The following is a 17,040-nucleotide window of genomic DNA, read 5'->3' as shown; positions in this document are numbered from 1 at the left end:
CTCTCCAACCTCACATGTCCCATCAGCTTTGGCAGTAACCTTTTCTGCCATTAGATTCCAAAGCCCTCTGTTTTTTTTACCCTTCATTAATTTCTATTATTTCATTACTTTTTTCCCTTTTTTATTTTAAAATAATTTTCTTTTTTTTGCTAGAATTTAAAATGATTTTCTTGATATTCCTTTATTCTAACTTGTTGGTTCATCTTGCCCTATAAATCCCAACCTCCAACCGCTGGAGGGCCTCTCCCTTCTCCTTTCTTTTCTCTCCTACATAGCAATCTTTATAGGCATCTTTCCTGGTTCCCCATAGATCTTATATTTCTGTTCTCTTTTTTGTTGCCACCGCTTCCATAGCTTTGTGGCAAAGCTATCTTCCTCTCTGGTTCTCTCCTCTTTCGGTTGATGATTCTGATTTCTCAAATCAAAGAAAGGAAAATCAAGACTTTATCCCACTGCTTTAATTCCTCCTCTGCTCTATTTCTCTTGCAAAGCCCTCTCCTTGTCCTTAATGTGGCTTTGGGTTTTTGAGGCTCCTGGTTCCCATGCCAAACCTTTCAACCTCCCCCAACAACTTGGGTGTTTTTGATCAAGAAATCTATCTTCATGCTCATCACCCACTTCTTGATGTTTGAGACTCATGTCTCCAATTCTCAGTGAGATCCTTCTCTGTGGGTATATAATCTCCTCTTCATTTAGGCGCAGGACCCACCTTGTTCAATCCTTCTCGGTTGTCTTCCTCTACTGGCTCTACTATGTCTCATGATTCAACTCTCGATTCCTGCTAATATATGTAATAGCTACCTTTTCTGAATAAATCTGAAGCTGAATATCATCTGGGTCTTTCTTTAGTTTTATATTCTCCCCCCACTTAATTGCTCTGAAAAGAGAGAAAAAATTTCTGCACAAAGCACAAGATTTTCACAAAACACTGGAGTTTGTATCTGCATCGATGGCATCTCCTTGTGGGACGTCTTCAGGGTCGTCCCTGGTTCGGAACTCGGCCTCCGAGGAGGAATTGCAGGTTGTCATGGACCAGAGGAAGAGGAAGAGGATGATCTCGAACCGCGAGTCGGCGCGGCGGTCCCGGATGAGGAAGCAGAAGCACCTGGACGATCTGAGGGCTCAGGCCGCTCAGCTGAGCAAGGAGAACCACCAGATCGGGACCAACATCAACATCACCACACAGCATTACTTGGGCATTCAGGCTGAGAACTCTGTGCTGAGAGCCCAGGTGGGTGAGCTTAGCCACAGGTTGGAGTCACTGAATGAGATCATCAGTTACTTGAATGCGAACAATCGGGTCTTTGAATCTGGGGTTGCCTACAGCGGCCCAATCGAGCCTGTTGACGAGTTCCTGAACTCGAACCCATTTAGTCTTGGCTTTAGCAATCAAGCTATCATGGCTTCTTCAGAGATTTTTCAGTGCTGATTTTGTCTATGTGCAGGGGTTATTTTGGGTTTGGGCGATAAAGTATGTTTTAGTATATCAGCATAAGTGTACTTTCTCGTAATGTAAGTGTTACTCTCAGTCATATAATGATTTTGTCTCTACTGTGTTTATCATATTAAGTTAGAAATCCATGGAATTGAATTAGAGATGCATGTTTTAAAATTGATATAAATATTAATGAGGTAAAGGAATGGGGTCCAAAACTAAGAACCTGTGATAGTACTGTAGAATAATGGTAGAATTGCACAGGAAGTCCTAATCTTGTGTACGTAAGGCAATTAAATCCTAAATCATTAAATTGGTTCGATTAATTCCTAAGCCTTATTCCAAAGGTATAATCTTCGATAAACAGTAGTTAAAGTGTCTACGAATTTCTGAAAAAGTACTTATATGACATTCTTAAATGGCACTTTTGAACATAATTTTTAAGATTTAATTACATTTTTTGCTAAAGATTGAGGATTAATTGAATCAATTGAAAATTTTGTGACTCATTCCTTTTTTCTTTTTGGTAAAGTTAGGACTTGAATGAACCAATACAAAAGTTTAGCACTCAATTGCATTCTCCACATAAAATTTAGGAGTTGTGGCGCAATTTTTCTGTACAATAACACTCTGGCACAAGCAACTTTCATAGTACATTTGGTTTGCAAAATGGAGTAAGACATGGAAAGGATAACTATTCTATTTCTTCAAAAATAAAACAAAATAATAAAATCAATTACGTAGCTATATTTTAATTAAGATAATTACACAAATAGTTCATGAACTTTGACCCAATTTACAATGTCGTATCTGAACTTTTAATTTGTTCAATATGGTCCTTGAACTTTAGCTCGATGTGCAATATCATTTCTACACTTTTGATTTGTTTAATGTGGTCTATGAACTTTTCGTAAATGTTCAATATAGTCACTAAACTATATGATAATATCAAATATTATCCTTCCATCAATTTAAGTTAACGGAATTTGCTGATTTGGCTTCCAATTCGATAAGTTTGAATAACGTTACATGTGAAATATCCACTTAAAATATTCCATTCAAGGGGAAAGAACACTATAAGTGGTCCAACTTTCATATGGCTTTCACGTTAGTGCCAAAACTTTTCGACGGATTATTTCAGTGCTATTTTTGTAAAAAACGATCACTTAAGTGCCAACTTCGATTTGGAATATAAAAAATGCAACTTGGCATTGGTTTATTATAAATTGGCTGATGTGGCTCGCTCAAGAATGTTAATTAGCAAAAAATGACATTGTTGGTTGTTTTTCACTAATTGACAAATTGGAGCTAAATTAGGGCAAAGAAGCAAACCCTAACTTTATCCATTGAAATTACTAGTACAACTGCATATGATTATTTGCAAAAGAGTGAGAGAGAGCCCCAAAAAAGGAGAAAAGTGTCAAAAAAGTCCTAAACCTTTTGCATTTGTGTTAATTTAGTCTTAAACCTTTTTTTGGTGTCAATTCAGTCCTAAACCTTTTGCATTGGTGCCAATTCCTAAACCTTTTGCATTGGTGCCAATTCAGTCCTTCTGGCTAAGATTAAATTGGCACAAATGCAAAAGGTTTAGGACTAAATTGGCACCAAAAAAAGATTTAGGACTGAATTGGCACTAAAGAAAGGTTTAGGACTCAATTGGCACTAATGTAAAAGGTTTAGGACTCAATTGGTGTCAAAAAAAGGTTTAGGACTAAATTAGCACAAATAGAAAAGTTTTAAGACTTTTTTGACACATTTCCCCTCAAAAAAGCAAATCAGATGACACAGAGAGGGAAGACGTGGGCTAGTGTGATTTTGGAAAAATTTTCCTCCAAGTGACGATGATCTTGCGGTAATCTTTTTAGATGCTTAAAAAAGCTAAGAAATTGCATTCCACGCTAGTCTCTGTCCTTGAGAATTGAGTGATTGGTGTTCTAGTTCAAGGTGATTCTTGAAACGGGGCAAGCGGAGAGGCATTATGTAAAGCTTCCCGTGGTTATTGAACATGGGCTTGTTGGGCACGTATATCGCCCATCGGCTGCATCACGGTCTCAAGATCTAGGTCCAGCAAGGATGTTGATTCAATCGATGTGTATTACTGGACTTGTCTTCATATTCACCGCAAAGCCTTATCTTCAATCCTCCACTCATGGTCTCATCTTCACTGCAAGACCTCCTCTTCCTCTTCCAAGCTCGAAGAATGGGTCCCTTCTTTGCCTATGCTTCGGATTTCCTCGTCTCGAGCTATGGTGATTGAAAATTGGAGCATCATGAAGGCGAACCATAGGCTGAGATAACGCTCTGTTTCTCCATCGTGAAAATAGAAATTTGGTCTTTTAGCTCCAGAGAGAGAGAGAGAGAGAGAGAGAGAGAGAGAGAGAGAGAGAGAGAGAATTTTGCCCAAAGAAAGCTACATTGTGTTGTTCAATTTGCACGGTTGGACGAAAGATTTTCCATGTAAGACTTCAATTTCTTTTAAAAAAGTCACATTGGAGCCAAAAAAAAAAAATTTAAAAAGCCACAGAGGACGAATCACCAAAATTTGTCACCTGAGACACTTAAGTAATCGTTTTTTCGCTTATGTGACATTTAAATGATCGCTCAAAAAATTTGGCACTAAAATAAGCGCCTTACACAAATTATGGCATTTCTAGTATCCTCTTTCCTTTGACTCAAATTAGGATATGATAATCCCTATTATCAAATAACGTGGTTCCAAATTTAACAAATTAGAAGGATTATCATATTCTACTTTGAGTTGAATATTTTACATGGATAATCAATGTTGTTGACACCTAAATTTCGACCGACCATTTAATAATAATTTGCATAGAAAATTAGGGATTAAATTTTAACCCCTAAACAAAAATATTAAAATTGCATAGCATATAGTTTAGGATCATATAGGTTAATTGCATTCCGTATCGGACCGGCGGTGGCGAGAAAACTGAAAATTCATCTCGTAAACCGAGCTCGAGCACTCGGCTCACTCAAGGGATTGGGAGCCAAAATTCACAAGTCTAAAAGGCTTTGGTTGTTTTAATTTGAGTTTAAATCAGCCCGAATTAATTTAGCCCATTTGGAATTAAAATTAAATTAAATGATAAAGCCTAAGTCTAAGCCCATTAGGGCTAGGAAGCCCGGTTAATTAACCTAGGTTGTGATATAAATATGTTGTTATGCGTCATAATCAATGGGGGCTCTCATAATTTCCAGAACATAATTCTTGAGAGCACGAGAGACACGCGAGCAAGAGCAAGAATAAGAGAGAGAGTCGCTCGCGCACGTGCCCGCCCCACTGTCGCGCCACCTTGCCGCCATCGTGACCTCGCACCAGTAGCGCAAAAATACCAACAAATCCAGTAGTATCGACTATCGTCAGTCGATCTCTCATGCCTTCCTTGTGTCTGACGGCATCCTTACCGCGACGTTGCTGCCTCAGCAACGAAGTTCCAGCGAACGCCTAGCAACTCTCACCCGATACTAGTGGCGCAAGTGAGAGTTGAGTAATCTCGTTGGTGTCCAGCTTCTCGACGCTGATCCGAACCACACCGGAGCTTCTCCAAAGCGACAATACTAGTTTCGGTCTCCTTATTCAGTGAACCTGACGGAGTCAACAGTTTGTGGTGCCCAATTTTGTCTCTTTGCTGATTTCTTTTGACCCGCTAACTACTCTTCCATTATGTCAAGTTCAGTGTGATCGTCAAGCATCTCCAATCCGCACACGAGACAGGCACCACCGAGAGGTCCATCTTTGGCCACGAGTCATCACTGTGAGCATCCACGGTCGAGAACCCCACACCGAGAGTAGCCCCGTTGCTGAGAGCCACCATCGTGAAGTAGCCGTCCTGGCCGCGAGCCTCGCCGTGGCCAGCTTGGTTGAGCAACCGCGAGACACCGCCCGCCGTCGGCCACCGGCCATTCCGCGATCCCGATCCGCCGGTGATTCAAATTTGGAAAGTAATCCGCAAATCAAGTAAAAATCTATATCCGGTATATTTTCAAAATATTTAAATTCTTAGTTTGAATATTTTGAATATTCCGTGAATATTGCGTGATTGATTAGATACCTTAGGATAATATTTGCGATATCCGCAATATTCTAAGATACCCTAAATTAGGAATTTTTCCTAATTTGGCAACGTATCTGGACGACTATCCGACCTTATCCCTAAGGTATGATACGCGGCGATACGGAAAATCGTTATCTTATCCATAATCATTTGGATACGATAATAGATTTTATTTGCTTTCCAAATTTAAACAATCAACTTTCTGTCGATATCTATAACCCTATAGATATGACCGTTAGTTTGATTTCTTTGCTTATCCGAATTTGAAGAATCTTGCGGATTGCGTGGATTGTTTGAATGTGCTTGTTATCTTTGTTTGATTGCTTTCCTTTTAAATAAAGAAAATCCAAAAATTTGTTAGTTAGATTTAAATTAGAAGTTTTGCATGTTTAGGGAACCCTAAATGTATCTAGAAGATAGGATAATTATTTAATTTAAATTAGGACTTGAGATAATTTATTTCCTAGTTTAAATTAGGTGTTATTGTAATCCTAATAGATTATTTAGGTTATTTTAAAATTTCGAATTTTAATAAAAATTCCAAAAAAAGAATCACTTTAGGATAAATCAAATCATTTTCTCTAGGATAGATTGCATGTTGATTTGAGTATTTTTAATTTCGAATTTCATTGGAAAAATACCAAAAATAAATCATTTGTCCGTCATTAGAAATAGGTCACGTCGTCGCATGACATATAGTTCGCATGCTAGGTTGCATTAATCGCATATAATTTTTTGCACGTCATTGCATATAGGTTAGTTTACATTTTAATAAAGCGCAAACCTTAATGAACACCTTGAGTACCTTGCTTTGTTAATTAGAAATCATATTAGGATTGTCTGTGTGATTTTCTACTAACAATGCAGATGCTTGCGTGGCTTTAAGGTATGTTATCCTGCTATTTATTTACTGCTTTCTTGGGTGTTAAATTGGTGATTTGCGCACCCGCATGAACATCTCACATGTTAGTGATTAGGCAATAAAATGGATCCAGACTGCCTGCATAAACATTTTTTTTGAAAAGAAAAGGTACCGGAAGGGCGTTAGACTAGATCTAACGTAATCAAGTCCCCGAGCTTAGAATCTCTGGTTCGTAGGAATAAAACATATCTCCCTATGTTTTATTTAGGTTTCTAATCGACCTACCACAAATAGATTAGTGGCGACTCCGAGCATGAAAACTTTTGCATGTTAAAAACTTAAACCCTAAGTTGCGAATTGGTAGGGCTTGGGAGGGCCCGAGTTAGGCTTAGTCTTAATAATCCATTAGCCTGAGAGAAATTTTAGGTCGCGACAAATGTGTAACATTTTTTTTGTCTATAATTAGAAGCCAAATTAGCAAATTTCGTTAAATTTAATTAATGAAAGAACAACATTGAATATTTTTATATAATTCAGGGCTAAATTGAACATATACTAAAAGTTCAGGGACCATATTGAACAAATTAAAAGTTAAGGGACGACATTGCGCATTAAACTGGAATTTAGGGACCATAATGAACAAATTAAAGTTGGACGACATTGCACATTAAGCAAAAATTTATGGCACATTCGTGTCATTTTCCCATTTTGGTTTGGCTCAAAAGATGGAATAACTATTTTAGGACTTTGTCGTCTTTGTTTGACTCATTAAATGTTGCACGAGAAATAGTCTACGGTTAACTTCATAATGCCCATAATAGTATTTTACCAATTCTATTAGGTGCGACTTTTACTTTGCATAAATTTTGCGACTCTCGTTAGTTGACTTTTATTTTACGCTAAACATTTGAAATATTTTTAGAGTCATAATAGATATTGACATTTGGAGAATATGAGATCTTTCAATTATTTTTCTAAAACGTAAAGTACTTTCCGCATTATGGAATTTTTGGAGAAAATATGAGGAATAGAAAAGAGGTACTTCTATAAGCCAAAACAAACGCCGGAGGCCATTTGTTTTGGCTTTTTATAGGCAGAAAATTTATAAATTGACTTTTCTATCAATACTTAAAATGTAATTTAATCTCTTTATAATTATAAAATCCCAGGTAAATATACATATTAATGTTTGCATGTTTTAAAAGAGTTGATACGTTCCACTCTAAACAAAAGTAAAAGGTTGGAAAGAGCGCCAGGGCAAAAAGATGGGAAGGAACAATTGGGATTAAAAAAATTTGAAAAAATTGAAAGTTGAACAATATTTTATATTACGTATAAGTGGCTGTACTAGACTTGTCAACAATATGTAATTCAACTAGCTGAACCGTTTAAACTAATTGATTTATTTTGTAAGTATTATTTACATAAATAAGATAATTAAAAAAAATACTGTGCTTGGACAAAGATGTTATTGTATACACCTGACACAGGAGGTCCCGAGTTCGAGTTTTGCATATGAAGTAGTGTAGTATATGATTAAAAGTAAATAAAATGTTAAAGAGATGAGAGTTCTTATATATTTCTTGATTAATAGCCACATTAGAAATTTTTTCTTAATTTTATTATTATTATTATTTTTTGGGATTAATACCACGAAAAATCATAAACTGGTACATCTGTGACAATTTTACCTCAAACTAATTTTTTGACCACTAAAAACTCCAAACTGGTACACCTGCGATAAATTTACCTTGAACTATTTTTTTGACCACAAAAAACCCCACACTGGTACACTTGTGACAATTTTACCCAAAACTATATTTTTGACCACCAAAAACCCCAAATTGGTACAACTATGCCAATTTCATCAATAACTAATTTTTTGACCACTAAAAACCTCAAACTGGTACCACCTGTGATAAATTTACTCTCCGTTAGTTTCCGTTAAATTGGATTAATGTCACGAAAAATCATAAATTGATAAACTTGTGACAAACAAAGGGGTAAAACCCAAATCTGGTACACCCGTCAACTACTACGTGTCATCAAACTTAGCAATTTGACGGTAAAATTTAATAGAAACTAATAGAAGGTAAATTTGTCACAGGTGTGCCAGTTTGGGATTTTTGGTGGTCAAAAAATTAGTTCGGGGTAAAATTATCACAGATGTACCAGTGTGGTGTTTTTGGTAGTAAAAAAAACAGTTCGGGGTAAAATTGTCACAGATGTACCAGTTTGGAGTTTTTTGTAGTCAAAAAAATAGTTTAGGGTAAATTTGTCACAAGTGTACCAGTTTGGGGTTTTTCGTGGTATTAACCTTTTTTTTTTTGGGTGTGAAATGTAAGTATCATTCATAAGTTGACATATGGAAGCTTAGGGGCATTTCCTAGCATTACAAATAGGACTATGATCACGAAAAAATGGAGTGTGGGAGTCTCCATATATTAGCCAATATTACATTTACCCTAGAAGGTCTAAAAGTTTTGTAGTGTGAAGTTCGCCCTCTGACAAGTTTACGAACTTTAGCCAAGATGATGGGGGCATCATGTGACTTGTGTTGGAAACATCTATAATTACGCTCCATCCAAATGCAATAAATGGTCGTTAGGAAAGATACCTTGAGAAGTCTAGCCGCCAAATCCTTGCATTTGGTAACACTTATCATCCATTTGAGTTCTTCATTCCATCCTCCTATAGATGGCAAGATTCCGTATTGTGCAAAGATAGTACGCCAAATGCTTTTAGTCCAGGTGCACTGGAAGAATAGATGCTCTCTGCTTTCCATATCAAATAGACAGAAATTGCAATGGCTATCTACTTCAGGCTTTCAACGTGATACAATCTCTGCTGTGGGTAGTCTGTCTCTGCATGTTAGCTAGCCAATAAAGTTGTGCTTGCTGATACTGTCTTTCCAGATCAATTGGCACCATTCCACAGTCGGTCCCACCCTCCTGGTTTCATCATATATCTCTTGGCAACAATATATTGATTTAGATATGACTGAAGCTAAAGTCGGTCGTAATTGAAGGATACAATGCCAACTCCATGCCATTGTACCCTTGATTTCAAGCTGCATAATCGGATTTCCTCTACATTTTGCACTGTGAATCCATTTACTCCACAGGGAAGATAACGAACAATTTATGAGGTTCCAAAGCATGCGGCCAAGCAAAACTTTATTCCATAATTTGAGATCAAGCAACCCTAGTCCTCCTTCCTTTTTTGGCGAGCAGACAACATCCCAAGCAACTTTGTGAGATTCGTGGCCTTCTTTATTTTATTATTTTTAGAATGCATCATTTTTAATACTTTATATTTCTTTGCCAATTTAATATATTGATATGGTATAGTATAGTGTCCAACCTTTTTCCCTATTAATTTCTATTTATTTAGTCGAGGGCACACTGACATTTGAAACTTGAGATAAATCTTAAGAAGACACTATAAAAAGAGCATATATATTGTGTGCGAAGAGAAATTATGAAAATAAATTAAATTTGTAAAGAAAAAAATATTATCCAATTTTTTTAATCTATTTCTTCCAAACAATTTCTATTGTCGTAAAAGAAAAGATGAGATAGTTATTACTACTTGATAATTATTTAGAATTCAAATTTAGAAGGTAAAAGATTAATAAATTATTTTGCAACCATCTTGATTATCAGAAATTACGATTTTATCTATCTATATTGTTACATCGTATTCTAAACATATGCACGAGTTTTTCATATAACTTTTACGTAAAAGTTTGAGGTTGAAATAGCCAAAGGGTTTGCTTGATTAATAGCAGATGTTATCTGTTATCCTATAAAAGTCATGAGCACGACATATCTTATAACAAATTAAATCCAAAAATTAGATTCAATCTCAAACTTTTCACAACAAGTCCTTAAAAAGGCTGTCGTGAATATAATGACATGATGTTGAGCGAGGGCTAAAATTACCATTCAAAAGTAAATTGAATTTTAACATTTCACATCACGATTCTTTAAATATTCAGCACTTTCCTAAGTTAAACTTAAATCTTTCTTATGTTTTGCAACTTAAATCTTTCTTGTTTCACCAAAAAAGTTGAATTCATCTCTCACGCTATATAAAATATTTAGAAAATTAATAATGTGCTTAATTTTTCATTTTGTTCACATGCAAAGCATGCTCTCTTTTTGCTAGTGTTAAAGAAAAATAAATAAATAGGTGCAAGAGGCTGCAAGGTATTGTGGCGCCTTTCCTGGAATCGGGGTCCAGGAGGAGACGTACCACACGGGAGATTCCAAAAAAAGGAATCGAAAATTTTGTTTCAAAAACAACCTAAATTCAATCGAGTCGTCACCAGTCATTTTAAGGAAAATTAGGCTAATTGGACACTTATGTTTAGGAGTGAAGCAATCGATAGTTTTCATTTAGGCTTTGAAAACTGAAAGCTTCATTTCCAGCCGTTGGGTGAAACCGCCACATCATTTGGGGAATAGGGAGGGGGTACAACGACTCGATTCCGTAGTGTCGTGTGCGATCTGTGTTTTTTTTTTCAAAATATGAAATACATGAATACGTTCCAAACAAATTCATCAAACAAATGATAAATACAATTCATATCAAACACCATTCAAGATATGGAATTGTGCAAATTCAGTCATAAACTTATTGCATACAAAAAAAGTCGTAAACCTATTGTATTTGTGCCAATTTCTATCCTAAATCTCTTAATTGTACCCAAATTAGCTGGAAGGACTTATTGGCAAAATGTAGAAAGGCTTAGAATTCAAATGACACAATTAAAAGGTTTAGGATTGGATTATTAAAAGTCCAACAGGTTTATAACTTTTTTTAATAATTTTCCCTTCAAGATACAGGCATGGATTTAATGTCGAAAGTACATTCTCAAAGGAAAGACGAATCTGATTACATCAAACACAAAATCATTCAGTACACCTCGTGTATGCATGCCGATAAAAATACTTTCAAATGCAACAGCAATGAAACCATTACCTAATCCAAACAACATGCAATTCAATCAGCGTGATTCCACAACAGCAAGTGGTTTCACTTAGTATATAACTTCAATCAGCGTGTGATTCAACTAGGGTTCCTAACAGTGCTCAAATAAGCGTTCTAATCATTAATAAGTGCGCAAGAAAAGTCAATCGAGCAGCATGGAAGTTCAAGCCACATACAATCAAAGCTCAATTTAACCAACGTTCTATTCAATCAAAATTCTTTTCATCTTAACCAGCGTATAAATCAGTCGACATTGCAATTTGAATAGGCCTAGCATTACAATTCGAATTAATCGAGATATTCACTCAACATTTTAAATTCAGTCAATCAATCAGCATGCTATGCATTCGGGATTTTAATTCAAATCAAATTAATCATAGCTCTAATTCAATCAAACATGCAACCATATTCCAAGAAGGGTTAATACCACGAAAAACCCCAAACTGGTACACTTGTGACAAATTTACCTCAAACTAATTTTTTGACCATAAAAAACCACAAACTGGTACACCTGTGACAAATTTACCTCAAACTAATTTTTTGACCATAAAAAACCTCAAACTAGTACACATGTAACAAATTTATCCTCAATTAATGGACTAGTTTGAGATTTTTCGTAATATTTACCCTATGAATTTCCACGTGGACTTGCCACGTCACCATACCACGTCGCCACGTGTCATTCACGTCAGCTAATTTAACGATAAAATTTGACGGAAGCTAACAAAGGGTAAATTTGCATAGGTTTACAAGTTTGGGGGTTTGGAATAAATTTGTCACGGATATAATAGTTTGCGGTTTTTCGTGATAAAAAATTTAGTTTGAGGTAAATTTGTCATGAGTGTACCGGTTTGGAGTTTTTCGTAATATTAACCCTTCCAAGAATGCATGGCAATTATATGACTTCAATACTTGTATGCCATTTTCTTTGTAAAGAACGGTCGTTTTTAAACAAAATCAAGTATGGAATACCTTTTGGAAATAGTTAGTGAAAATAATCGTGTGCAAGGGACAATGATTAATGGATTGATAGCCCTCAGGGTCCAATTCGTCGAATTCATTTCCTAGATATATGGGCAGGGAGTCGGCTTTATTTAGGAAAGGTTCTTTTAAGCAAACACATATTTTCCTTAGAATGACGACTTGTTAATTTAATAAAAAGTTAATACCACGAAAAATCTCAAACTGAATTATTTGTGACAAATTTACCCCAAATTACTTTTTTGACCACAAAAAACCTCAAACTGATATACATATGACAAATTTACCCTCAATTAGTTTCTGTTAAATTGAATTAATACCATGAATCACAAATTAGTACACCTTTGACAAACGGAGGGTAAAACTCCAAACTGGTACACCAATTAACTGTCATCTGTCATCCAATTCAGCAATTTTACAGTAAAATTTAACGGAAACTAGCAGAGGGTAAATTTGTCACAAGTGTATTATTTTGGAGTTTTTAGTGGTCAAAAAATTAGTTTAAGGTAAATTTGTCACAAGTTTGGGGTTTTTTGTGGTATTAACCCTTTATTAAAAGCCTATTTGTGTGCCAGCAGAGTAATATATATGACTATGCATGTTCCTATTCTTATTCAGACATTATAACAACTATAATTTTATTCCTAAGGGATTAGGAACCTTACCTGAACGCTGTGCCATGTTTCTTTGATCCGCGCGACGCTCGGGATTGGCCTGCTCCTTCGAGTTCTTCGGACCTCCTTAATTCCCTTTAGACAAAAATCAAGACATTAATAGTAACTCTGGAGAGAGAAACTCAACAAAGGGAGAGAGGAGATAACTTACCTCAACTCAAATGAGTGAAAAAGAACACTATTTATAGTGTGATTTTGAAAGGAAAAAAAGGAAAGGCTTCCCAAGGTTGTAAAATGTTGGGAAATAGCTAAATAAATTTGGAAAATTTCAGAAAAAAACTTGAAAAGAGGAAAAATGGGGGTGAGCTTAGTTGAATCGGAAGCTCCTCAAAGGTTTCGAGGTACTGTTGAGAAAACTCCCTATCATGTTTTCAGGATGATAAAACATTCGAAGTGGACTACTTTGTATACGTGAGTGTGCAGATGAATAATCTTCTGCATACACAACAAATGATATTCACGACAAAACGTCCGTGTCAATGAAGAACAAGCTATTGGAAATGGAATATGTTGGTGATCGGCCAGACCTTGCAAATGCTGAACAAGTTATTTGATGTGGAATATGTCGATGTTTGGAAATACCTTGGAAATGGTGAACAAAATAGAGGGTGTGTTATCGTCAAAGAGTTTGGATGGACAATAGAAGGTGAACGGACTGTAGAGGACATAATGATGTTAATAAGCTTGAATGGACTCTGCAGATGGTGAACAAACTAGAGGCCGTGTGATCGTCGAAGAGTTTGGATGGACCAAGTAGATGGTGGACATCTACATAACATAAGGATGTCCATATGCTTAGAGGTACCTGAGTGTTAAGGGAAACACACAAAGCAAGAAAGTATGGATGGAATATTCGTTGAAGAAAAGTTCTCACTATAGGCGAAGAGGATAGTTGTCCACCGTCCAAGAAGATCCAGCTCTTTATCAATTTAAGTCAAATATTTGTGGAGGACAGGCATGGAAGCTGAGGTAAAGAGGAGTCCTATTCAGAAGCGGGTTCCTAAAGTCACTAGAATTGTTATTGGTGATGCTCGGGTTGTTGCTGATGATACTCAAGTTCTGGCAATTGCTTCTCATCAGGAAGTTGTTGATATAAATAGTCTAGAAGTTGATGTTGCTGCTGATGGTAATATGCTGGGCGCTTTGCCTGTGCAACTCTTTTGGCTCTCTTGTGCATATTGAGGAATCTTGCTCAGGATCTAGTATCAAGGTACTTGAGAAGTTTCAAAACAGAGCAGGTAAAGTTAAGGAAACCTAGAGCTGTAGCTGGGATTGCCACAAAGAATGGTAAAAGGAAGAGCAAAGCAGGCAGTGTCAAGTGCAGGAGCAGGGTCCGTTACTCCCGACTGTTTCACTTACATGAACTGTCTTATTGGGAACATTAGGGGATTGAATGATCCCCCAAAGCACCTTGTTGTTTAGAAGTTGTTGCATAAACGGAATTTTGATGTTATTTTCTCACTTTATCATCATCTTTCCTGATTTTTCTTCCTTGCATTTCGTTGAGTAGGTTTGTCTCTACGATTGGTGGTTGGCACAAGCTGCAGATGATCCTCAGGAAAAAACACTGACTGTTTCTGGCTTCGCTTCACCCAAGTAAGCATCGACAATGATCTGCCTTGGTTCATCTTCCATTCGTGTAAATTTTTCACTTTTGAAGGAAGAAACAGAGCATTGGCATCAAACCTTACCAAAAAAAAACAGAGCATTGGCGGTTTTTGTGGAGAAATCTAAGTCAATTTGGGCCAACCATCGGAAAATGTGATCCAGTAGACACTAATCCATCGAAAAGCTCACTTTAATCGAGACAAATACAACCTTGGCCTTTCATGTCTGAATTTGTTTTGAAAAATGTATGGAGTTCTCCCACCAATTAAAGTTCAACACATAGAGGAAAACAAATAGAAATATCGCATTTGGTATATCATTGTTTCGGTTGTTCATTTCTCTAAGGCATTACCAATAAAAAAAAACTTTTAGCATTTATTCTTTATGATGTAATTCTTGTGTAGCTCTGAAGCTATCTGGTTTATCGTTAATTGTAACTTGTTTGAAGTTAAAGTTCTCTCTTGTCTGGTTCCTATTAAATTAGACTTGGTAAGTGGATTTTTTTTTGTCTTTAACATTAGTTGTCCATAAATGTTTTGAACACCGTGTTTCCTATCTCCCTTAGGCAGACATCGCCATATGATGCTTGCCTGCATGAACACTGATTCTAATGGCATTATTGGGAGAAATACTTGCTTTGTGCTCTTATAACCTTTTCATATAGAAACTATGTGACTGGACAAATGTAGGGATGCTATTGTGTATGAATTCTAATGTTGTTAAACTTTCTGCTCTCTGACAAGAAAGCTAGTAGTTAATGAAAGTGCCAAAATGGTTTTTTTTTTCCTTCATTTTTTTCAAAGCACTGAGCTCACCGCTTACAAATCTGAGGCCAATAAGATAACTAATATTTAAACAAAGTCCAACAGCCATCATTTCTCAATCTTAGGTTGTTGACTATAAAAACTTTTCTTTTTCTACGTAAGTATTATCTGTGTAAACATTTAAAAAGACTAAGCATGTCTCCCCAACTAACAATAACCTTGGCCTCCCAGGCATTATTTGTCCATAGTTGTAGGTTAAGTCCCAAGGTTCTAACGCTGAGATGTGCATAATTTTAGTATGAATGCCCTAAAGAGAGTAAAAAATAAGCCACAACTGCGCATACGCACTTGTTTTGATATGCTTTCATTGAATATCAAAGAGTGATATTTCACTTGCGTGACAGAGGTCTTAATAGAAATAGAAAACAATTGTGTGCAACCTTATCAGGCTCAAGTCCGGATCTTGCAACCTTGTGAGGCTTAAGTCTGGATCTTGGACTGTTGTCCAATTGGCATTCTCGTTCTAATAGATTATGAAGACAGTGACTGTAAAGTGTGTGAATATATAATAATTTTCTCTCCCTGTCTAGGAAAACCACAGTTTGTGAAACCGACATGAAGCAAATAAGATCATTTATCCTAAAAAAAAGGGTCTGGATTGGAATAGTGAAGGAAGAACAGTAATAGTCAACGGTACTTTCTTAGCCGTTTAGATCAATTTGATTCAGAATCTATTTAAATAAATGAGAATGGAAACATGTCAGCTCAATAGTGGAAGGTATTCAATAAATGGAACTGCACATTTGCATGAGTACATTTCATTTCGGCTATGTTTAATTGTCGATTTGAACGTGCGCAAAAACAAAAGCTCCTCTTGTTCCTTACAACATCCACAAGTGGTCAGTTCATTTTTGGAGTATTTCTCAGGCTGGTGCAGCATCACTACGGAAAAGGCCGAAGGCAAAATCTTGCTCTTCAGGTGCTTTATTTTTATCTAGTTAATTACATCCACTGATCTCTCTAGAAGAGTCAATCATCTGTTTTTAGCTGTTTTGGTTTTGTAAGCAGGCAATTGAATGAATAGAGAACTCGACTAAATTTACACTTACTTGAAACGTTGGTGGGTCGGGTCTCCTGGAATACCTTAGTAAGAAATCCCATATAGTCACGGACTCACGTTAGCTCTTGTCCCATCCCCTCGTTATCTAGTGAGGCAGGTGCCCCAACCAACAATAATGTTATTCGTATTCTCTAGACGTTAGAGTTAGTGAATGGAGATGGCTGTGAAACTAAATTTCCCTTTTCTCTTGATCTTCATCTTCTTCTGCTTAGCTCCAGCAAACCCACATATGGCTGCACAAATGAGACAGATTACATGGCATCACTAGCATTCAAGGATCATTGTACAGATGATCCTCTCCACGTGTCAACCTCATGGAACAACTCCATCCATGGAGTAACGTGGAACCAGGATAAAATAAATAAGTAAAAACAGTCACTTGAATATTCTCCACAAGGTCCTCTATTTACTAGCACGGAAAGTATGATCCTGAAGAAGTGACGACTACTACTTGGGAGGAATCTCCTGCTTGGCAACAACTTCATCTTCTCTCCGGCCACGACGAGGATGAGGATGAGGACGAGGACG

General features: G+C 36.5%; 1 protein-coding gene across 1 annotated transcript; it reads left to right on the top strand.

The window, feature by feature from the left end:
* Nucleotides 1-223: 223 nt before the first annotated feature.
* Nucleotides 224-1,551, top strand: LOC115690306 (bZIP transcription factor 11-like). The gene has a single exon (XM_030616631.2). The coding sequence runs from the start codon at nt 950-952 to the stop codon at nt 1,427-1,429; it is 480 nt and encodes a 159-aa protein (XP_030472491.1). The 5' UTR covers nt 224-949; the 3' UTR covers nt 1,430-1,551.
* Nucleotides 1,552-17,040: the final 15,489 nt, after the last annotated feature.

This window comes from Syzygium oleosum, unplaced genomic scaffold, assembly GCF_021117445.2.
Source record: "Syzygium oleosum isolate NSW1041296 unplaced genomic scaffold, Sole_v2.1 Sole_v2.02, whole genome shotgun sequence".
In the NCBI taxonomy this organism is placed as follows: domain Eukaryota; kingdom Viridiplantae; phylum Streptophyta; class Magnoliopsida; order Myrtales; family Myrtaceae; genus Syzygium; species Syzygium oleosum.
Note: the sequence above shows the minus strand (reverse complement) of the source record. Positions and strands in the feature narration are given on the sequence as shown.

What these genes read in the sequence shown, in the direction of transcription:
- LOC115690306 (XM_030616631.2), top strand. Translation starts at nt 950, where the DNA reads ATGGCATCTCCTTGTGGGACGTCTTCAGGGTCGTCCCTGGTTCGGAAC.